This window comes from Salvia hispanica, chromosome 4 (genome assembly GCF_029641045.1).
Source record: "Salvia hispanica isolate PSC_SH4W2 chromosome 4, Shi_PSC_v1, whole genome shotgun sequence".
Taxonomy (NCBI): domain Eukaryota; kingdom Viridiplantae; phylum Streptophyta; class Magnoliopsida; order Lamiales; family Lamiaceae; genus Salvia; species Salvia hispanica.
In genome coordinates this window covers 22,498,316-22,521,927 of record NC_142695.1, presented here as the reverse complement: position 1 = coordinate 22,521,927, position 23,612 = coordinate 22,498,316, and the positions used below count along the sequence as shown (strand labels likewise).

At 38.5% G+C, this 23,612-nt stretch overlaps 1 protein-coding gene across 2 annotated transcripts; it reads right to left on the bottom strand.

Annotated features, from left to right (window-relative positions):
- Positions 1-569: 569 nt before the first annotated feature.
- GPDHP (NAD-dependent glycerol-3-phosphate dehydrogenase family protein) lies at positions 570-3,351 on the bottom strand. Of its 2 annotated transcripts, XM_048094627.2 has the most exons (10): positions 3,068-3,351; positions 2,412-2,488; positions 2,247-2,319; positions 1,938-2,155; positions 1,732-1,839; positions 1,551-1,614; positions 1,426-1,463; positions 1,168-1,288; positions 979-1,082; positions 570-906 (listed from the first exon to the last, which is right to left on the bottom strand). In XM_048094627.2, the coding sequence occupies exons 1-10, from the start codon at positions 3,243-3,245 to the stop codon at positions 733-735; spliced, it is 1,155 nt and encodes a 384-aa protein (XP_047950584.1). In that variant the 5' UTR covers positions 3,246-3,351; the 3' UTR covers positions 570-732. The 2 variants fall into 2 exon arrangements, with proteins under 2 accessions (XP_047950584.1, XP_047950585.1); XM_048094628.2 differs by lacking the exon at positions 2,412-2,488 and having other exon boundaries at positions 3,068-3,346.
- Between the last annotated feature and the right edge of the window lie 20,261 nt (positions 3,352-23,612).

Here is a 23,612-nt window from a genome sequence, read left to right as displayed (position 1 = left end):
AGTTAGCGAATTTATTTGGCAACTAAGTCCATTCAGCAATTTTTGTTGTTTTCATAACTAATTAGAATAATCAAATAATAATATTCATGAACTTCCATAAGATTTATGTCTTTTATGAACATTATTAATTGTGCTAAGTAGGATTAGCAAAAAGACACATAGGGGTGATTGAAGTATTTAAAAAAGTGAAGTATGGTTTTCTTACTATGGCAAACGAAAATAAATGAATTACTCCAAGTAAATAAACTTAATTCGATATTTTATGCTCGTATAAAATTTAAAATTATAACCAAAGTAATACCATAAAGTATTTGGGCTCAAAACGTGACCATATATTGATTGTCCAATAAATCCATTTTTATTTACTACGTACAACAGAGAAAAGTTTGATTGATGGGTTTAATTAATTATGGTGAAATAAATCCATTTTATTCAAATGCGTGACAAAACAAGTAATTTTTTTAATTTTTTTTAAATATATGATGTGTAATCTATTTAGAATCATGACATTAATAGGAGTCACATTCTCTCTGATTCCATAAAGTCAAAGCAGCCTTAATGAATCGATTTTAATATAATTTAATCATAGTTTTCATTCTCAGTTTTAAAAAAATTGGTAAAAGTTGAGTAGAATAAGCACAAGCATATAGTGTGAGTTATTGATAAAGTCTGGCAAAGCATACGTATAAAACTGAAAGCGCTGAATTGTTTATTTTTCAGCCTATTCCATAATCAAATTCTTGATTCACCCCTGGACTGATCTGGAGCGAGCTCACTGTATACAACAATGGCGTTTGGCGGAAGACGGCCACAACTGATCTCGTGGACAGTCGAGAAGAGAGGGAAATTCTCTAACCATCCTCGATGGCTCAAAACCTCGTGCACCTCTTTTGCAGTCGATACTCCCTGTAGACGTTTTCAAAATCATAATTTTGGGACCGGTGAACTAAAAAGGCGCGAGTGTATGAAAGTAGCTACCTGTAGTTTTTGGCCCTGCAACATCTCAGCTTCGAGCTCATCGAATGACCTCTTCCCACCGTTCTTAGCAAAAGCCTCGGCACATCTCCTGTTTCTCCCTCCCACTAGTGATCCACACGCTTGTTTTGTTACTAATAATCGGGGAATAATTGGTGCCGTTTGGGACATTTATGTATTGATTATACTTACAGCATGTCGTGATGAGATCTGCTATGCCACAGCTCTCGAAGAAGGTAGTATCCTTGACCGAAGGGAAGAGTAGCTTTGAGAAGGCCTTCATCTCCCTTAAACCAATTCTCATTATTGCAGCCTGGTACAAGCATAGTATGATCAATTTCAAGCCACTGATGAATCTTGTTACAATTTTGAAAAAGGGTTCAAATTATGGTTTTTAATCACCCCAAAAACCTAGATTAAATAATGCATTTGAAAGCAATTAACAGTTACCTTTGTGTTGTTCCCCATCTCCAACCCATCCACGAATCCTGTATATTGAAGAGCTATCGTCATCACAACATGACAGAAAACCACAAAAGACGATAACAGTAAGATGGCAAAGGATTAGTGTGTGCCTGCTGCAATAGCCACAATGTTTTTTAGCGTTCCACAGAGTTCAACTCCTTCCACATCTTGGACCTATTCGTATATGTTCAACATTCACAAATCAGAAGTATATGTCATTACCCCACCACATGTATTCTCTTTTAAAACTAACAAAAAACTTTGACGAAAGACTAGACGTCCTGTACTCACACACGAGACCATGAAGTATGAAGTGTTGAATAGCTTAACCCATTTATCCGCAATCTCTTTATTTTTCCTGTATCCGACTGTAGCTTCACTAAACTGCTCCAACGCAATCTGCACAAGGCAACAATCATATTTATTTCAATAGATCAATGAGTGCTAGCTGGTTATAAACGACCGTGCTTGAGCATTTGATAATTGAGCCAACTAACCTCGTTTGCAATGTTTGCACCCATCAAAACACAGCAGTTGATTCCAAGATGCTCGGATATGAGGGACGAGATCATGCACGGACCATCCCTCTTGACTTCCATTCCTTTGATTAGGGAGATTGCTTCAGCGTCGCTCCTTATCTTCCCCACCAGCCTTTTGCAAATGCCCTCCATGAACTGATGGGGAGTCACAAATACTAGCATGGTGGCATCCCTCACTACTCGATTCCACATTCAGTCGAATCAGAAGTAGTTACACGAGTACACGACTATCATCTCAAGAACCAACTAAAAATTGAACCTATGTACCTGCGTTTTCAAGATCAGGATCCGCAACAACATTTTTGCCGAGCTTTATTCCAGGGAGATACTTGACGTTCTCCTGTCGAAGGACACCAAAATGGTCGAGATAAATATTATGACTCGACATGTCTAGTGATGAAGGGGAAGCCATGAATAGCAACAACACATTACATTAGTATTGTTGATGACTTCAGTGAGCTTTTCACCAGTTGGGAGGGTCTCCTCAAACACCCACATTCTCACTTCATCTATTCAAATAAATACAAAAATAAATACAAAAATAAAACACCCTACTCAACTACTACAAAATAACAGAAAAATGAAAAAATAAACTAATACAGATATGACCTCAATAGTTTATGGCAGTATGTTTATTTTTTTTAAAGTTTTGTAGCCGAAACTTTTGACTTCCTATATCCTTGGAGCTTCATAGAATATTGTCAACATTTATTTATTTACAAACTAAATCCACATTATAATTAATAAAAATTTAAATTTTGGCATCGGGGATTAATCATACTAATACTAGGCCGACATACGCACACTTTTGAGCGGCTTAATTCGTAGGCCACAACCCACTAGTAGCGGTTTGACCCGAAGCCCATTTCAGTATTAAAATTCCCAAAATTGTTGGCCCATTCAATCCAAAGAGTGACTACGATCGGCCCGTTTAACATCTCTGAACACACAATTTGATCGATCTGAATTTTATTTTCTATGAAAAAAAAACGACTGCGTAAGCTCAATCTCTCACAAATTCAAATTGGCAGTATAACAAAAATGTGAGAAGTGAAATTTAATTGAGAGCATTAAAAAAATGAAATTACCGTGGAAAGAGGAGAGTTTAAGTGTGTTGGAGGCGATGAGCTTGGCGGCGACACTGCCCCAATTTCCGCTGCCGACGATGGTGACCTTGATTGGCGGCATTTGAGGTAGAGGAGGTTGTGGAGGGGCGGCGGCGGAGATGGAATCATCAATGGGATCATCGTGGAGGGAAGGGGCCATGAAGAATCGGAGGGAGGAGAGAAGGAGCGGATGAGAGGGAAAATCGGAAAGGGGGGAGAGAGGAATTAAATTGCATTGGGGGCGGAGTTGACAGACACGTTGTCGTCAGTATCAATGTGTGTGGCGATCTACTCTATATTCATACCTCGTTCATTTTCCCCTTTTTGCCTATTTTCCATTATTCTAATTTAATATTTTTTTTAAATTTAATGATTTTTTCATATTAATTAATTTCAAAAAGTAATTGCCTATATGCATGAGTACGGGTGGTTCGGTACGATATACCCTACTGTGAAGGTCATACCGTATACCGTACCGAAAGTTCCGGTATGACAAAACGCCATACCGATATCGTATCGAATTTTTCGGTATACCGGAGTTCAATATACCGAAATTCGGTATGATAGTTTTTGATACCGTTACCATACCGTGTTTTCGATATACCGTACTTTCGCGGTATACCGAAATGCGGTACGACATACCGTTATACCTGTTATACCGGAAAAAAATCTGTTATATCCAAAATATTCAAAAAAACAATTCTAGTGTTCAACTACTTCAAAAAGTCTAAAACAATTAAACTTCACTACAATCAAATCTTGTTCATACAATCGTTCTTTTTGAATTTTAGTATAAATATAACATAAATATATATATGGGGAACATTAAGGTCCTACTACCTCTTAGTGTTAAATGTCAAATAGATCACAACCCTTAGATCATTGGATTGGATGGTTGTGATAAGCTACATATTAGACTAAAATGCTACATTATTAATCAAGTTACATTATTACACTAAAATACTTGTACATTATTTTACTAAAATAGTAGTACATTATTAGTTAAGTTACATTATTAGACTAATAATCTACTTTATTAGATGACACGTGACATTAACCGTTAGAATACAAGATCCAATAGATAACAAGTGTTTTACCTATTGAAAATGAATACATCACCCATATATATATATATATATATGTTTATATAGGGGAGTGTTATATTGCTAACTCAATACTTAATTGCTAACTACAACTAAATAATAGCCATTAGATATTCAAATTAAAGGCATAGATCATCAACCCCGAAATGTCAATACGATCAACAAAAAACGTCAATAAGGCCATATGATTAATTCCAAAAAATATCAATAGGGGTATTAATGTCAATTAACTACAAAATTAGTTATAACTAACTTTTAAAAGAAATCCCAAAACTTTAAATTCATATAACATATATCAAATTAGGGTAGTGATAAAATGCAAACTCATATATTGTACAAACTCCAAACTTTTTCAACACAATATCAACACAGTATAAAATTTCAAGATTTTGATATCTACACAATATCAATACAATGTCAACACAATTTCAACACAACATCAACCGTTGACATTGTATTGACATTTTTTGTTGCTATTATTTCATGATCTGTTGATATTTTCTAACGGTCCAGATCATAGTTTGGAGTTTGTACAATATTTAGAGTTTGCATTTGATCACATCCCTATCAAATTAAAGATAATTTTGTAAGGATTCCAACGATATACTACATGCATATGTTCCGACTTCAAAATTTGAAAAAATATTCGAAATTTTTTAATTTTTTCGTACAACAGAAATGTCAATATACTATATAAAATATGTCAATATAATACACGTAGAATGTCAATATAAGCAATGGGTTAACATTCTTAAAGCATTGTGTTGACATTCTCAAAGCATTGTGTTGATATTTTTGAAACACTATATTGACATTTTTCATCCAAAACCCTAATTTGGAGTTTTTTTATTTTTTTTATTTTTTTTATCTTTTTTCGATTTAATTAATAAAAATAAAAATTACACGTGTCAAATTGTAGACCGCACGTTTTTTCTAAAATCATATAGCCTTAAATTAGTTGTAATTAACAATTAAATGATGAGTTAGCAATTGATCATTCCCCTATATATGTAAAAATCAATCGGTATACCGGTATACTAAAACGTCGGTATATATTGACGATTCGGTATGCTGGTATATACCGGTATACCGAATGTTTGGTATACCACTGTATACCGCGGTATAGGAAATCTAATACCGTTACCGTATCGAATCTTTCGGTACAGTATCATACCGTACTGAAAATTATGGTATACCGAAAAAATGGTATTTTCGGTATTTTTTTCGGTACGGTAAATCTAGTATTCCAATAGTATTTCGATATAATTCCCCAGCCCAGCACGAGTGCATCTGTGAAATTAGTTTTCTCTTTCTACAATTACATTACACGTAGTGTCTCTAAAATCTCTAAATATGCAGAGTACAATAATGATATCTCGATCATAAATTTACATAATTTACATGAATGAAATATAATCCATATAGTTTTAATGGAGTACTGTTTTACTATGGGATAACTTTTGTTGAGACTTAAATATATTTTTATTATTCCCTAATAATAGAGCCTTTTAAGTTTAAGGATGACATGTATTTTATGAAATTGGTAAAGTGTGTGAGAGAAGAGGAGATAATAATGAAAACGCTATTTATGGATAATAAGATTCATATATTAGTAATATTATTCAATCGTGAATAGGTTTTAAAAATATATGTGGACTAATTTTTCGAAAATAATTAAAAAAATTAGTTTTTAGGAACATAGAAATTGTGTTCAAGAAATTATTAGCAATATTTGGTTTCAATATACAAAGAAGAAGACAATAATATTCCATCTATCCACTATTCAAAGAACCATTTGGCCATTGTGGGTTGTTCACGATTTATAGAACTATTTATTTTATTTAATATGCAGATCATATATTCACTAACTTTTTACACTCATAATTCAATAAAATTAATACTTTAAATGTGTCTCATGATATTTCATTCACTTTCTTTTTTTACTTTTCTTTACAAAATTAACAATTTTTTAAAATCTGTGTCAAGCTAAAAGGCTCTTTAAAAGGTGGACGGGAAAGTACATGAAATAAGTCAAGAGGCCAAACAAATTTACCAAACTAATATGGTCCTTGACGAAAATAAATCCCAATTCTAATCCGTTTATTAAGCAACATAACTCGTAAAATCTCCAATCCTAAACAGTCGGTATTTATTCCATAATTTATTAACACTAGATATGCGAATGGTACTACATGGATTGCTCATTTATTAATCATTGATTATATTACGGGATTTTTGGATTAATTATAAAATAATTAATTGTGCAGCAGTTTATAATGTCTACACCCTACAGACTTTAGCCTTTAAATTTATAAAAAAATGTAAGGTTATAGGTGTCTTGGTTAATTAAAGAATTCCACCATTTAGTAGTAGTAGTACTTACTAGTATACTTACTTTCTTTATTATAATTATTTCCAATATAGTTACTCCCTCCATCCACAAAATATTGACCATATTTGATTCAACATGGATTTTAAGAAATGTAAAGAAAAATGAGTGGAAAAAGTTAGTGGAATGTAGGCTCCATATTTATATTAGTTTAATAATAAAATGTAGCATAATAAGTTGATGGAAAGTAGAATTCATTTACCAAAAATGGAAAGAAAAAATAAAATAGACAACATTTCACGAACGAAAGGAATATTATATTATTGATTTTGCGATTTCTGTAATGAGTCTTCATCATTGGTAAAAATATAATACTAGGAGTAGTAAGTATCATATATGTTTACATTGACACATTTTAGTTTTTAACTTTTAAGTTAAAAGCCAAACTATCCAAATTTAAATAGATAACAATATACTGCTAGATTTAATTTTACTAGTAGTGGTCGTTCATATATCATAAAATTAAAATTTATTGCTATCGACTTTACTAATTAAAGTTGGAGGAAATAGTAGTATCAAATTAGAAAAGAATGACTGAATGACTATGATTAACAATAAGTTATTGCAATTAACCCTACATATATCTATACTCCTTTACAGCTCCCGAAATTAAATACATCAATAAATGCCAACAATTAATCTAAATTAAAACCATATAGTCACAACTCACAAGTACAGCTTTACTTCTACTATTTCATTGGATGAAACTTGAAAGTGGGCCTCATAGTAATTAATAATGAAGCCCACGCCACATAAAGGACTACTCAACTTGGGCTCATGCTCATCCCATTCATACACACACGAAATACATGATTAAATGAAAAACAATCCTCAACACTAATTTAGAATTAACCCTTTGATATGTGCTGATCTTCAATTGTTATTATTTATTTATTTATTTTTATATTGAATTTATTCATATTTTTGTAGAAGAAACTTTATACTCGTCCCCAATGTTTTAAAATTCGGTCCGGTAGGTAAACCAATGTTATTACCTATTCATAGTTTAACCGGTTGATATTTGAACAATTGGTTGGACTTAAATATGCAGCATGTATATATAATTAAAGTATGTATTATGTAAAAATATTATTATAATTTAATGAATCGTATACATTATATGTCAACAAGTTTATAAATCAGTAAATAACTTGTTTAAAACATTAAGGCCATCAATAACGCAGAGGGCTGAACCGTGCTTGGGTCCCGGCCCGCGTCACCGCGCTTTGGAGGAGGGAGATTCGCGGCCTGGCCTGGCGATGGAGCTTCCGGGGCTGTGATGGAGCTCTCAATTTTTGCATTTGGAAGAGGGAGAAGAGGGAGGAAGAGGGGCGACGGAGCTCTCAATTTTGATTTTCTAATTTTTTTTTTGCATTTTTTTTATGTTCTAATTTTTTTTTATTTTTTTTAGTTTATAATTTATTAATTTTGAATTAAAAATGAATTTTCACGGTTTTAGTTGTTCAACGTATTCTATTTAACGAGTAACATATGTTGTAATTGTGAATAGTGCAATTTAATAGTTGTGGCCTGGAATAGGCATGCAGTGTTAGAGAAATTGTGGTCTGAGACTCAAATTTAGAAGAATGATGACGTGGAGGGGACATGGGGCCTGAATCCGGACCAGGGTTGTGGATACTCTAATAAACGCCATCAGAAATAACCAATTTATATTAACAAGTTTACTGAATATATATTGTAGCTAGATGACATTCCAGTACAAATTGAAGTGAGCCAATTTATCAGAAAGAAAAAATGTGATATTATTGAAAAATAATAGAGCAAAAAATCGTGACGATTTTGATTTTATCCTTAAAATTAAAGAAATTAATGTAATGAGATTTTATTTCATACAGCAAGAATTCTGGAGATTTATATACGTGCTTAAAGTGTTTATTTCCATTATTAACATATATATCTTGCCTTTACAATAAATATGCTTGTATAGTATAGTAAGAAACAGTGATAGAGCTTGACATTTGGCTCTGAAGTACTGTACTTATCATTATCTCTAGCTTGTTTGAAATTTTTGACGAAGACAAAACTTTGATACTATAAGAAAGTTTATTAAAGCGATTCATTTATCTAAAAAAAAAGCGATTCATTTATCTAAACAAATAAGTATACGTAATCCATTATTCCTACGAACTAATTAGCAATTAAAAATTGAGATAAAATATTAGTCATTAGATTAGTAAATATAGTGATTAAACTATACTAGGGGAATTGTATTTTAAATTAAAAAATAATTAAAACTTTAAATTTATGTAACTCTTTCAATTTAAATTATTTTTTCGTAAAAATTATATCAAATTAAAGATAATTTCATAAGAATTCTAACGAGATTTCAATTGCATATGTTCCGAAGATGATCGAATAATGAAATTATAGTAATTTTTATTTTAATTTTCGTACATGTTAATAAACAGATTTGTATCAATAAATGCATCAAATAATTTAAACATAATGCATGTACAATATCAATAAAATTGTATTGATATTTTCGGGTACTTGTATTAAGATTCTCATGTCACTGTGCTGATATTTGTAATACACTATGTTAATATAAAAAGCCATAAAAGATTTTTATGTTATAACATATTGACTATTTTACCATTTTGTTGATATTTTATCTACTATTTATTGAAATATGTGGACTTTAATCTCATTCACTCATTTTAAGATCTAATAGTGTAGAATTGGTCTTAGTTGTGGATTAGATACTAAGACCATGTTTAGTTGGCGGGAAAGTAAAGTTGGCAACGAAAATGATTCCTGGAAAAATGAATCCCGGGAATATGATTCCTAGAACTTTACTTTCTTATGTTTGGAAAATATCAAGGTTTTAAATTTATATTTAATTTAAACACCAAACTAAAAATATACTTATTATTTTTTATAAAATAAAAAAAATAATATTGTAAATTTTTTAATAAACTATTAATTACGAATAATAATAGTTATATTAATATTTACTATTACGATGGATAGTTTATACATGGATTATCCATCATAATATATACTAATAATATAATTCTAATTCTAATTATAATTACATGGAATATTATAGTACTCATTTATCATAATAATAAATATAAGAATTATTATATTATAATTATAATATTTACGGATATTTTAATTGAATAAATTTTATAAATTAAAATTGCACTATGACTTTATTGATAAATTTTTAATTTATAAAATAAAATAGTTATTATTTATTATAAGATTTGTAATACATAATTATATTTTAATTATTTAATAAATTATTATTACTATAATGAATTATTATAAAATATAGTTACAATAAGGCCTGTCAAAATGGATATCGGGTATCTAATACCCAATATCTAAACCCGAAAAAGTCGGGTAATTGGATACGCAAAACCTAATTTTTCGGGTATCGGATCAGGATCGGGTAGTGAGAATTTTGGATGATCGGGTATCGGGTTACCCGATATCCGATCGGGTATACCCGAATATCTGATTTGTTTTTAAAATTAATAAATTATGTCTTCTATTATAATTAAATGTAATTTAATTTCTAAATTATATGTGGATGAATGAAAGATGTTAATATGTAATTTAATTTCTTATTGTGGATGAATGAAAGATGTATTTTTATTTAATTTCTTAATTTAATTTCTTATTTTGGAGGGATGAAAAATGAAAAATATAATTTAATTTCTTAATTACATGTGGATGGATGAAAGATGTTAATATGTAATTTAATTTCTTAACATAGAATTTTGTAGTATTTCTCAAAGTTTGTAGTTATTTTCTCTTAAACTGAAACTACTACAAAAATTTTGTATTTTCCCTTGAATAATACTTCAATTGTGTATTAAATTTGAACTAAATAGTAGTATTAAATAAACTCTAAAAATTGTAGTTAATTTAGAAAAAATCAAAATCACAATCGGGACTGGATACCCGAGTCAGGTATTTGGGTACCCGAAATTAAATTCGGATCGGGTATCAGATATTAAATTTTGGTAACTTCGGGATCGGGTACCCGAAAATTTCGGATCGAGTATCCGCGGATATCCGATTTGACAGGCCTAGTTACAATTATGATGATTTTAATCATAGTTATTTATTATAGTGAAATTAAGTATGATTTATAATTTTAAATTATTTTAAAAATATTATTATTATTATTTGATAAGGCTCGTTTCATGCATTGGTTTTGGGTATTTGGGGCGCTAATCTGTGTTTATGAGTTCAGGTGCGTAGTAAATCTGCCGGACCTAGGAGTTGCTGTTACCTGACCTGGCAGATGCAAAAGAGATGAAATTGAAGTAAAAATCGGAAGTCGTCGTTCGAACATAGGAGAATTAAAAGTTGGCGACAGGAGTAGAATGAAGCAAGAGCAGATCATTTTAAAAGAGTCTTATTCAAGGACAAAAGCGTCTAATTACCAGAGGGATACCCTAGGGATCAGAGCCCCACATATATAAAGAGCTCAACCTTGAAGAACAAGACATCCACTTCTACACACTTTTAGTTCAAGCTCTAGTTCCATTCCTGAGTTCCACACTTAAAATTTCTCATTTGACTTGATGCGCACTTGGAGATGGAGTGATCCTGGGTACCGTGGTTCTCATCGTTGTTTTGCTGCTGTGTAACACCGCCTTGTGAAGGCGAAGAAACAATATTTACTTTGCTTTGTTTAGTTTGCTTTCGGTTTCGAGTACTTGTTGGTTTTTAAGTTTCGTAACTCTAGTTTCTGACTTTGATCTGCTGGATTCGAACCTATTTCTCGTTATTATGGAAGTTTATGTTGGATTTTGTTGGATATCGCTGAGTTGACGTTTAATTCTTGCTTGTTACTTTCGGTCTTGTTGAATATTGGATGCTTGGAGCTGAAATATGTTGGTTTGTTGATGGAGGTTGTGGATTTACGTATGGAGATGTTTGGATTTGTTGAATCGTGGTGGATTTGAGTTGGAGTTTCGTAGGTCTGATGTTAGCTGTTTACGTTTTGTGCATGATTATGGCTATTTACTTTCTGTTTCTGCATCCTTTAGGTCTAGTAGCATAGATCTGTTAGTTTAGGCTTTAAATTCTCGTTTTAAGTTTAGATCTGAAGTTTGCTATGTTTTCATGGTGTTTAATACTCTGTTTTATCTGCTATTCTCGTTTGATTCCCGAAGAAGATGAAGTTGTTGGTAGTTAGATCCAGATCTGCTTTTGTCAGTACTTTCTGCACATGTACTTTGCTTTTTGTGCATGTTCTCCAGATCCTGTCAGTACTATCTGCATTGTCTTTTTACTTTTTTTGCATGCTTTTCTAGACCCTGGTAGTTTAAGGAAACTTGTCCCCACTTTTCGCTTTATACTTGTCTGTCCAAATTAGGAAAGTCCGTCTAGCTAAGTTAACTCCAGTTGTCTTAGAACTATAAAATATCTCGTTTCTCTAAGTCATGCATGTTCCGTGCGTTCTCGTTTCTTAGACCCAGTAGGTAGAGTAAAGTTCTTCCTATCTCTCAGACCTAGTAGTTTTAAGTTCTCGACCCACAAAATTGCGTGGCAGCAGCCAACCCCTTTTTCCCAAAACATCCTCAAATGCAGTTTCGCAATACATTCGTCCTCGTGGGGTCGATCCTTTACTTCCCTGTGCTAGTTGTAATATAGTGGGTTGAGGTTTTGAAGAAATAGAGTGCATCCAATGACCCATGTCTGATAGTTTCATGATCTTCTAGCCTCTGAAGTCTAGTCGAATCCTCTGGATCTGTTAGATCAAGAGATATCAAAACCGCACTGCACGTTTCTAAGTCTTCAAAATGGCGCCGTTGCCGGGGATGCATGGTGTTATTTGTGTGTTTGCGAATGTTTTGGTGTAAATAGTTTACTTATTATGTTTTCTTTTGTTTCTTTTTTCAGTTTATGAACAGGAGCTCCAGGTTCGGACACTGGAAAAACTCACCTGGTTGGAGAAGCGCCCAGACTAGTTGGCGGGTCAAGGAAGCGATATTCTCAGTTACCACCAGATCGGGGCTTACAATAAGGGATCCAGTTCACCTGAGTTCGGAGAGCGACGAGGTGTCAACTTCGTCAGTTAAGAAGGAACCAAAGTCAACCTCAGAAACAGAGGAGGAAAGCGTTGAAGATATGGCCAACGCAGGAGGCGACGACGACCCAGAGATCGGCTCGCTCACTGGCCATTTAGATGGCGAGCCTGCCCAGGCTATCGTCTCTACCCAGCGCCAAAGGGCGATCGACATCAAAACGAACGTGGTGGGCATTCTACCCAATGATACAACAGAGGAGGATTACTGCCTACGCGCGATCCCATTTGCGCTGAAGGGAGAGGCTAACACTTGGCTGTTAAGGTTGCCATCAGACTCGATTCATACATGGAAGGATTTTAAGTTGGAATTCCTGGATTACTTTTTCCCTTCTAAGAAGGAGATTCAGGAATGCAAGCAAGACTATGATGAATCGTTGAGTCAATATTGGTCTAGATTTAAGGGACTGCTCTATGCCTGCCCGAACCACAGGTTGACGGAAGCCGAAACCTACTATCTATTCTATGAAGGGGCGAAACCTGAGTCTAAAGACCTGATGAATACCGCTAGCGGAGGAAATTTCACCAAGAGGAAGGTGAGCGAAGCCCGAGAGATCCTGGGAAGATTAATTGATGAAAAAAAGGCATCCGATTCACCTCGTACCATCCTAAGGAGAGGAAGTGTAGATGCAGTAACAGTGCAAAGTGAAGACAGAATGGATGCTCGAGTGGACGCAAGGATAGATGTTAAAATGGAGCAGTTGGAGAAGACTATTCTAACCGCCCTGGGGAAGAACGACTCACCGGGTCCAACAGAAAATGATAAACAAGTACTGGGTCCAGAGGATAGATACAATTGTTACGGACCTCAAGGAGGGATGAATTGTCCAGCCCATATAAATGATGTGGGAAATTGGAAACAAAATAATCAGGGCAGTAATTGGAACCAGTGGAAAATTAAAGAAGCTCCGTGGAGGGACAATCCATGCTTCAGGTGGTCCGATGGGAATCAAAACCCTCAACTCCAGATTACTAACTCAGAAGAAAACCAAGGGGGCCAATCCAACTGGTCCGGAAGGAATCAAGAAGGACAGGGCAACTGGAATCAAGGAGAACAGGGTAATTGGAGTCAAGGAGGTCAAGGAAATCAGCCCAACTGGAACAATAGGAATCAAAATAACCAGGGAAGCTCATATGTACCCCTGCACCAGAGGAACAACAACTATCAGGGACCAGGGAATCAGTACAACAACAACCAAGGAGGTCAAGGAAACTTTCACCCGCATCAAGGGGGTGGACCAAATCATGGTCAAGGGCCAAGTGGCTGCCAACCGAACTCCACACCCCAGAGGAATCTGGATGATATGGTCCATGACCTAGTGAGTTCTCAACAACACATGCAGAACAACTTACTGGCCAATAATGATGTAGTCCACAAGCTCTAGGATGCTCAGCAGGAACACAAAGCCGCAATGGATCTGATGTCAAAGCAATTATCTCAGATCGCGACGTCCCTGAGCGATATGCGAGGAAATGAAGGGAGAATTCCAGCCTCAGTAAAGCCACCAGACAAGGTAAATGTCAGCCAGGTTACCCTGAGATCCGGAAAAGCATATGAAGAACCCAGGTTGAAAGTAAATGATAAGGCACCAGTGCCGATGAGCGAGGATGTTATCCACCCGGTCCAGCAAAAAGAAGATACCAAAGAAGAAGAAGTCAGAGCAGAGGATGGTATCCAAACCGGTGATTTGGGAAGACCGTTACCTCGAATGGCTGACCCATTTTTCCTAGACCCGGAGCCTGAGGTAGAAACTGAGGAGGAGAAAGGAGAGACTGAAGAACCCTCTAAAGAAGATCCTACCAACGCAGCAAAGAGGGTGAAACCTTTTCCCTACCGAGGAGATGCCAAGAAGAAAAAGGACAACCCCGTGGACTTCATGGAAATCTTTGGAAAACTGGAAATCAATCTCCCGTTCCTGGAAGCTTTGAAGCTGCCCCCCATTCAGCAAATTCCTTAAGGAGTTCATTGCGGGTAAGGCAAAATTCGATGGAAAGATCGTGATCGGGGAGAATGTATCTGCAGTAATTCAGAAGAGGATAATGCCGTCGAAGCAGACTGACCCAGGTATGTTTACCTTACCTATCACTATAGGAGGTGTTAGAGTCGAGCATGCTATGTGTGATCTAGGTGTGTCTATTAATGTGTTACCGCTTTCCATATATAAAAAACTGGTAGGAGCGAGAATGACTGATACGAAAGTGGTGATCCAGTTAGCTGATAGATCATGCATTAGCCCTAAAGGAGTGTTAGAAAATGTGATAGTAAAAGTGCATGATTAATTTTGTACCCTGTTGATTTCCATGTGATAAAGATGAGTGAAAATGAAACTGCTGAGTCTAGTGGCGTTCTTTTAGGAAGACCATTTTTGAGGACCGCTAAGACTATAATTGATGTTTTTGATGGCACCATCTGTTTAGATTACAATGGGGAGAAATTCACTTTTAGCATTGATGAAGCTATGAGGAAACCACTTGACATGGAAAAAACCTCCATCTTGTTGATGTCATTAACCCCCTGGTCCAGGAGTTTCTTGAGACCGAACTATTGCAGGAACATGCTGATGACTCGGAGATGACTGAATCGATGAGAAAAGAAGTTTCAGGATGGTGTGAAGCAGTTATTAAGCAAGGGTTATCTGATGAAGAAATCACAAAGGCAATAATGGACTTCTGTGGCGAAACAGAATCCCCTGGGTTCAAGGGATCAGTCCAACTGGCCAGTGTGGAAAAGTTGGCAGAATTGGACGAGCTGGTCAAGAAAGGTATGGAGAAGAACCCGTTGCCCCCTGAAGTATCCCCTTCAAAAAAAGAGTTGAAGAACCTTCCTCCTGGTCTGAAGTACGCCTACCTAGGCGAAGGCGAATCTCTGCCTGTCATAATCAACAGCCATCTGACCCAGGAGCAGGAGGTCAAGCTATTGGAAGTGTAGGGGAGGAACCAAAAAGCAATAGGGTGAACTCTATCTGACCTGGTGGGGATCAGCCCCGATCTATGTATGCACCACATCCGTTTGGAAGAAGGAGCCAAGGCACACCGGGATCTCCAAAGAAAACTCAACCCCAACATGAGAGAGGAAGTCTTAAAAGAAGTATTGAAGCTGCTAGCCCTGGGAATCATATACTCCATTCCCGATAGTGAGTGGGTGAGTCCTGTTCACATGGTGCCGAAGAAATCAGGAATACAAGTAGTCACGAATGACCGCAACGAACTTGTGCCCAAAAGATTAGTCACGGGGTGGAGAATGTGCATAGACTACTAGAAACTCAATGCGGCCACACGCAAGGATCATTTCCCGCTACCCTTCATCGACCAAATGCTGGAAAGGTTAGCGGGAAAGCAATACTTCTGCTTTCTAGATGGCTACAGTGGATACTTCCAAATCTATGTCAATCCGGAGGATCAGGAGAAGACCACGTTTACCTGTCCCTTTGGAACATACGCCTACCGAAGAATGCCATTTGGTTTATGCAACGCACCTGGGACATTTCAGCGATGTATGATGAGCATTTTCTCAGGTTTGCTGGAGGATTGCATAGAAATTTTTATGGATGATTTCACCGTATATGGAGATTCCTTCGAGACTTGCCTGGGGCACCTGGATGTTGTTTTGGAGAGATACAAGAAGAAGAACCTGGTGCTAAACTATGAGAAATGCCACTTTATGGTCAAGGAGGGGATAGTATAGGGACATGTTGTATCGGAAAGGGGCATCGAGGTGGATCAAGCGAAGGTGGAGGTGATCTCTAAACTTCCACACCCAACGAATCAGAAGGAAATTCGAGGATTCTTGGGGCATGCTGGGTTCTACCGAAGGTTCATTAAAGATTTCGCAAAAATCACCCAGCCCCTGACAAGACTTCTCCAGAATGATGTGGAGTTTGAGTTTGATGATAAGTGTAAAAAAGCCTTCCAGCTACTCAAAGATCGTCTGCTCACAACTCCGATAATCCGCTCGCCCAACTGGAATTACCCCTTCGAGGTAATGTGCGACGCAAGTGACTTTGCAATAGGAGCGGTCTTGGGCCAGAGGATCGAAGGAAAAAGTTATGTTATGTTTTATGCCTCAAAGACTCTCAACCAGGTCCAGAAGAACTATGACACCACCGAGAAGGAGATGCTGGCTGTGGTGTACTCATTTGAAAAATTCCGGCCATATCTACTGGGGTCGAGGGCAATAGTGTTCACCGACCACGCAACCATTAAATATCTCCTAGCCAAAAAGGAATCCAAGCCAAGACTAATCCGATGGGTGCTACTATTGCAAGAGTTCGACTGGGAAGTCAGAGATAAAAGAGGGACCTAGAATAGAGTAGCTGACCACTTAAGCAGAATTGTCCAAGGGGAAGATGGGGAAGCCGTACCCGATGCTTTTCCAGAAGAGCATTTGTATTATTTGGGGGGATCCACTAGACCCATCAGATGGGTAGCAGTGTTAGCGTTAACTGGGCCCGAGGAGTCAGAGAAACGGAAAGGCAAACAGAGTGAGGAGCCCTGGTTCGCGGACCTGGCGAATTATTTAGTTACTGGAGAACTACCTGCTGCACAAGAAATCACTAGGGCCCAGAGGATGAAAATTAAAAGTGAGTCCAAGTACTACTTTTGGGATGACCCATACCTCTGGAAAATGGGTTCAGATCAGGTGATAAGAAGATGTATCCCCGAGTGGGAGCAAAGAGACATACTCAACCATTGCCATGCACTGGCATGTGGTGACCATTTCGGCCCAAGGAAAACTGAAAGGAAAGTTCTGGATAGCGGTTTCTATTGGCCCTCGTTGAATAGGGATGCTTATGAGTTCTGCCAGAATCGCAATAGGTGCCAACTGACCAGAGGGATTTCTATGAGAGATGAGATGCCACAGACTCCAATAATAGTCTGCGAGATCTTTGATGTTTGGGGCATGGACTTCATGGGCCCATTCCCATCTTCATATGGAAATACGTATATCGTTTCCAAATGGATAGAGGCCAATGCTACAAGTTCAAGCGACGCGAAGGAGGTTTCAAAGTTTCTAAAGGCCAACATATTCAACCGATATGGAGTGCCCCGAGCGATCATCTCAGACCAGGGGACTCACTTCTGTAATAGGACGATTGAAGCACTGATGAGAAAATATGGAGTCCACCATCGGTTATCTACTCCGTATCACCCCCAGTCAAATGGTCAGGCTGAAATCTCAAATCGAGAGATCAAGAGCATCCTGGAGAAGACGGTGAATACCTCGAGGAAGGACTGGAGCAAGCGTCTTGGTGATGCCCTCTGGCCTATAGAACCACTTATAAGACACCAATTGGAATGTCACCATACCGATTGGTATTTGGAAAAATGTGCCACCTGCCCGTGGAGATAGAACATAAGGTGTATTGTGCAGTCAAGGAAATGAATATGAAGGCTCATGCCTGTGAGGAAGAGAGGAAGCTGCAACTGCAGGAGCTAGAGGAATTGAGGCTGGAGTCATATGACTCAACCATGTGGTATAAAGAGAGAACCAAACTCTGACACGATAAGAACCTTCGGGTCAAGGAGCTGCAGGGCGGGCAGAAAGTACCCCTTTTTCAATCAAGGCTCAAACTCATGCCTGTAAAGCTGAAGTCCAAGTGGATAGGCCCATACACAATCGTTGGTATTCGAGCACATGGAGCAGTGGAAATTCAGGGAGTCAATGCTAACTCTGTTTCTTTCCTTGTTAATGGCCATAGAGTGAAGGTGTTTAGGGATAGTTCGGAGTTGTGTGAAGTGGAAGAAATTCCACTCCACACACCTTCCACTATTGCCTAGTAAGCCATGTTTAAATATTCTTTGGGAATTACTGGGTCAGGTAGATAGGGTAAAATTTTTGATCAACTGACTGGACCAGTTAGTTCCCAAGAATATTTAAACATTTAGATGTAAATAACTTGAATAAGTTTTTTTTACGAAAATACAAAAAAAAAAAAAAAAATTTCTAAAACCCAAAAAGATTTTTGAAATTCTAAGCATCAATGGAAAATGCACAAGTTTGAAAAGCTCATCTCTTTGACCCAGATGATCAATAAATTTCATTTTTTTACTAAATGTTTATGTTAATCGGTCAGAGGGAAGCGGAGAAAAATCAGGGGGAAGTTTGAAATTTGAATTTCAAAAAGCTGGCGAAGCGTACGGTTGCTTGCGTCAGAGACGCGACAGTTTGCCTGCAGCCAATCATGACATTTTATTTTATTTTCTTTTCTTTTCCTTTTATTTCTTTTCTTTTATTTTCTTTTTATTTTCCTTTTCCTAAAATAACTTCCCTAAAAACTAATTAACTTCCCTCTCCTAAATTAAAATTTTCATAACTCCCAAAAACCTAATTCCAAATTTCTTTTTTCTCTCTCCACAGATATCGAGAGCAACCACCACTACCGATCATCTACCACCGCACACCACCGCCGTTAACCAAAATGCAAAGAAATCCGATGCCCCGTTCAGCCCATGGAAAGAATAAACCGAAGGAGAAGGTCAAAGGAGTGCCGACGGAGGCGACAAGTTCAAACCCTGCTACCGAGAAACCACCGTCAGCACTACCCGAAGAAATTCCACCACCTACACCGGCCGAAGTTCAACCACAGTCGGACATCAGTCAGAGCAACCCCATCACCGATATTACTCCCACTGAGGCGGCATCTGACGACGACGGTCTCGACCCCGAGGAGGTCATACAAGAATTCATGAAGAAATATGGCAAAAGACCGAAGGCGAGCAAGTTCTTTGCAAAGATGTCGGAGGCATGCCGGAAGCAAGAAGAGGTAATTCCTTCCCTAACCCCACTCACAATCCCACCAAGGCCCCAAACCTTAATCGAAACACCCACTGCACAAGCCTTGCCCACAGACCCAGAAAACCCCCAAATTTTACCCGAAACCCTAACCCAAGAGATGAACCCCCCAAACACCATCCCTCAAACAGAGACAGAACCCCATGTTGAGCCTTCTATAAATGAAGAAGAAATTGTCGAAGAGGAGGGCGATAAAATGGATACAGAGGAATCCGAGTGAGATGAGGAGGGGGATGAGCGAGTAGAGCAAGAGGAGATATTGGAAATAGATACCACTGGGTCTGGGGATGAAGGGGAGATAGGGGAGGGTGTAGATGGTGAAGAGGGTGTTAAGGCAGGGGAGGACAAGAAAGAAGAAACCGAGGATGTGGAGAAGGCTGTAGATGGTAAAAAGGATAGTGAGGGTAGTGAGGATAGAAGAGGTGAAGAAGGTGAGAATGTTGGTGAGGAAATTGTTGAGAAGGAGACAGAGAAGGAAGGGGAAACTAATGAGGAAGTTGGTGAGAAAGAAGGAAAGAAAGACGGTGATAGAGAAGAGACCAAGGATGTAAGGGAGGAGATAGAGACGTAGATCGTCGTTGTAGACGACACCACTAATGATGACCAAGGGACCCCGACAGATGAGAGGTTGACAAGGAGGCAGTCCCGTCGGAATAGAAAGCAGGAGGATGAGGCAGAGGCAGGCAGGGCCAAGAGCCTAAGGCTGGAGGACATAGAGGAAACAAGGGATGATATCCCCCAGGTCCAGGAAACTTTGCCGGCCGAGAAGGATATTTCTCTGGAGGCCCTGGAGACGAGATATGAGGCAAAAAGGAAGAGAAAGGGGAAGCATGCTGCTAAGCCCCATAAGAAGAAATCTCGCCCAACGTCCACCACTGTGGTGATTAACGAGCCGGAGGCAATTCGAGTGCCCTTTGCCCATTCAACAGAAGAAGCGAAAGAGCAAGAGGAAGCGCAGGAGGAAACGGGGATACCTACTGTGGAAGAAAGCCCGTTTGAAACAATGGAGGTCCTTGTGATCAAGAAGTTGCTCGAAGCGATGGTCCAGTTTGAGGACTCCAAGTTGCAGCGAGCATGTGATGGACGCGCCGCGAATGGGAAGTCGGCGAAATCCGGAAAGAAGCTGTGCCTCTCGGACCTGAGGGATCTGGGAGTGGAGAAGAAGTTCATCTCCTACTTCAAGAGCATCAGGTTCGAGTGGCTTCTAAACCACTGTGAAGAGGAAGTACCGGTGGCTTTGGCGAAGGAGTTCTTCACGTCCTTCAAATTCAAAGCAACTACGGATCTCGACGCCGACGCAATCTTCTTCTAGCTATTTAATGAAGAGATGGAAATGAGTATCAGGGAGTGGTCGCTGAGAATGGGGCTACTCTCACCCGAGGAAGAGGAAGAAAGAACCTGGAACGAGAGGGAGATCGGCGCACCAAAGAATACAGAAGGCTTCGATGCTGAGGAGGCCTGGAGGATGATTGCCCACAAGAAGGTGGAAAAATTCAAGACGAGCTCATCAAAAGGGATACACATCACTGACCCTGTACTCCGATAGGCACAACTATACATCGGGTACAACCTCTGGGGTCAAGTGGGTGCAACTCTCACTACTCCAGAGCTGTACTTCATGTGGTGTATGCTGAACAATGTGAAGGTCCACCTCGGGTACTGGACTGCCTACGCATGCCAAAGAGTCAGAACCCACTCTGACCGCCATCTCTACACCTGCAACTTTCTAGGAGCCTTCCTTCAGAGGAACGTGTCAATGAAGATAGCCAACTCGGTCACTAACCTGCCAATGTGTAGCGCCCCAGGGTACTTCGATCTCACGTTCTTTTTCAACAAAGGACTGACGATAATGAAAGACGATGTACTCAGATTCTACGAAGTGGGGAAGTTCGATGGAACCAAGATAAAGACTGAGAAGGAATAAGGAGATGGCAGCGAAAGGGTGACTGATGAAGGATGGAAGAGACGATGCTAAGGCTGGGCGCGAATACGGTGTAGCAACAGGAGATCTTGCTGAAGCTGCACGAGGAGGCAGTGGCTTAGAGGGAGATGATGGCCGCGCAAGCTGATAAGATGACCCAGGCCGTGGAGACAATGATGAGAATGGTTGCTGTGGTCGACCAAAAGATCCTCCGGGTCCAACAGCAGCGCATGCCCCTGAAGTTGCCCACAGAATCTAGGCAACAAGCCCCAGGAGTCACCTCGGAGCAGCCAGCATCTAGCGTCCAGGAAATGCCAAAAGCCAGGAAGAGAAAGGACAGTGAGACCACACCCAGTGTACCGGTGAAGAAGGATACCCCTAGGCCAGGGGAACAGAAGGCCAAGAAGGATGATGAACCCAAACCAAGCCAGAAGAAAGTGAAGACGGTGTCCAAGAAGTCTGGTCCCACGGGGGACCAGAGCCAGAATTAACCCCCCCATAAACCAAGTAATTTTAAGTTTCTGTTTTTTTATGTCTTTTTATGTTTTAGTTTTTTTTTTACAAAGCATGCCCGTATATATGTGTCTGTGAATATTTGTGTTATCTTCATGTGTATATGTGTTAAGTTGTCTTCTCCCACTTAGCCCAATCCTTGGTCTAAGTGTGAGAAGTTTATGTTAATATGGCATGCTTTGGTATCTGTTGGTTTGTATACCTTCTCCCACTTAGTCCAATACTCGATCTAAGTGTGAGAAGTTTGTTTTTATATAATATGTGTTTTGTGAGTCTGTTGAGTATCGCACTAACTTAGCCCTGATTTCCACTTCACCGAAAATGCTTGGGGACAAGCATGGTGAAGTGGGAGGGGGGAGGGAGTTAGTGCAAGTTAGTGTCAAGCACGTGTGTTTGTTTGCTAGGTCTAGGAGTTAGTAGTAAGTCGCTTAGTAGGTAATTCTGTGTTTATGCATAACTGGTAAATAGAAAGCAAATGCCCCTTAGTGAGAGTAATTGAAGAGAGAATGCATGTCGACATTGATGCCCTTTTCCTTAATAAATCAAAATCGGTTTGGATGAAGTAAAGACGATAGAATATGCCTCGACTGATCTAGTTGTGAAGCCCTCCATAAAAGTGAGTTATAAGCCTTAAACACTTCATACTTAAACAAAAATGAGAGGGCTGCCACTTGATGCTTAGGGAGAGAACTTAGAAGGAGAAAGTTTTGGTGATAGAAATAACCTCTCGGACCTAGGGAAAGGGTACTGGAGGTATAAGCTGGACGAAGTCCAGGGTTAAAAAGGAGGAATAAGCTGGACAAAGTCCAGAGAGTCTAAAAAAAAAAAAAGACTAGAGGAATAAGCTGGACGAAGTCCAGGGTGGAAGGAGAGAAAAAATTATAATAAGAGTAAAGACAGGGGAACTCTCTGACCCGAGGCATCAGTGGTATGGCAATATAAGAGCGAACGATCCTAACATCCCTGGTGAGGAATGAGTGATCGAGCGAATCCAACAATTAGTAAAGTTAGAGGCTATCTTGACGAACTGACAAGCCGATTAGATAGAAGAGGGGAAGGGGAAGTTTCGGAGACTGTAGGTTCTTGGATTGACCTTAATCTTGTGGGGATGACTGCTAGAAAATGAACCAGTTTTTGCATTTATGTGTTAATGTGTTTTATTATGTGTGTCTTTGTCTGTTTTCTTTGTCTAAGTCCTTTAGCGTCTAAGTCTAGTAGTTTGAGTCTTTTTCCTTTTAGTAGAGTCGGTTAAGGGGAAACCATGCATTGAAACTTGCCTTATTCCTTTTTCTTGTCTTTATACTTGAAGACAAGTATGGTTTAAGTGTGAGCAGTTTGATAAGACTGGTTTCATGCATTGGTTTTGAGTTAAAATTTTGTGCATTTGGGGCGCTAATCTGTGTTTATGAGTTCAGGTGCGTAGTAAATCTGCCGGACCTAGGAGTTGCTGTTACCCGACCTGGCAGATGCAAAAGAGATGAAATTGAAGTAAAAATCGGAAGTCGTCGTTCGAACATAGGAGAATTAAAAGTTGGCGACAGGAGTAGAATGAAGCAAGAGCAGATCATTTTAAAAGAGTCTTATTCAAGGACAAAAGCGTCTAATTACCAGAGGGATACCCTAGGGATCAAAGCCCCACATATATAAAGAGCTCAACCTTGAAGAACAAGACATCCATTCCTGAGTTCCACACTTAAAATTTTTCATTTGACTTGATGCGCACTTGGAGATGGAGTGA

Bases quoted from the DNA above. Each gene is read 5' to 3' on its own strand.
- GPDHP (XM_048094627.2), bottom strand. From the start codon at position 3,245: ATGGCCCCTTCCCTCCACGATGATCCCATTGATGATTCCATCTCCGCC. The intron at 2,489-3,067 runs GTAATTTCATTT...TTATTTGAATAG, and splicing joins TAAACTCTCCTCTTTCCACG to ATGAAGTGAGAATGTGGGTG. The intron at 1,289-1,425 runs GTAACTGTTAAT...TGCTTGTACCAG, and splicing joins AGATGGGGAACAACACAAAG to GCTGCAATAATGAGAATTGG.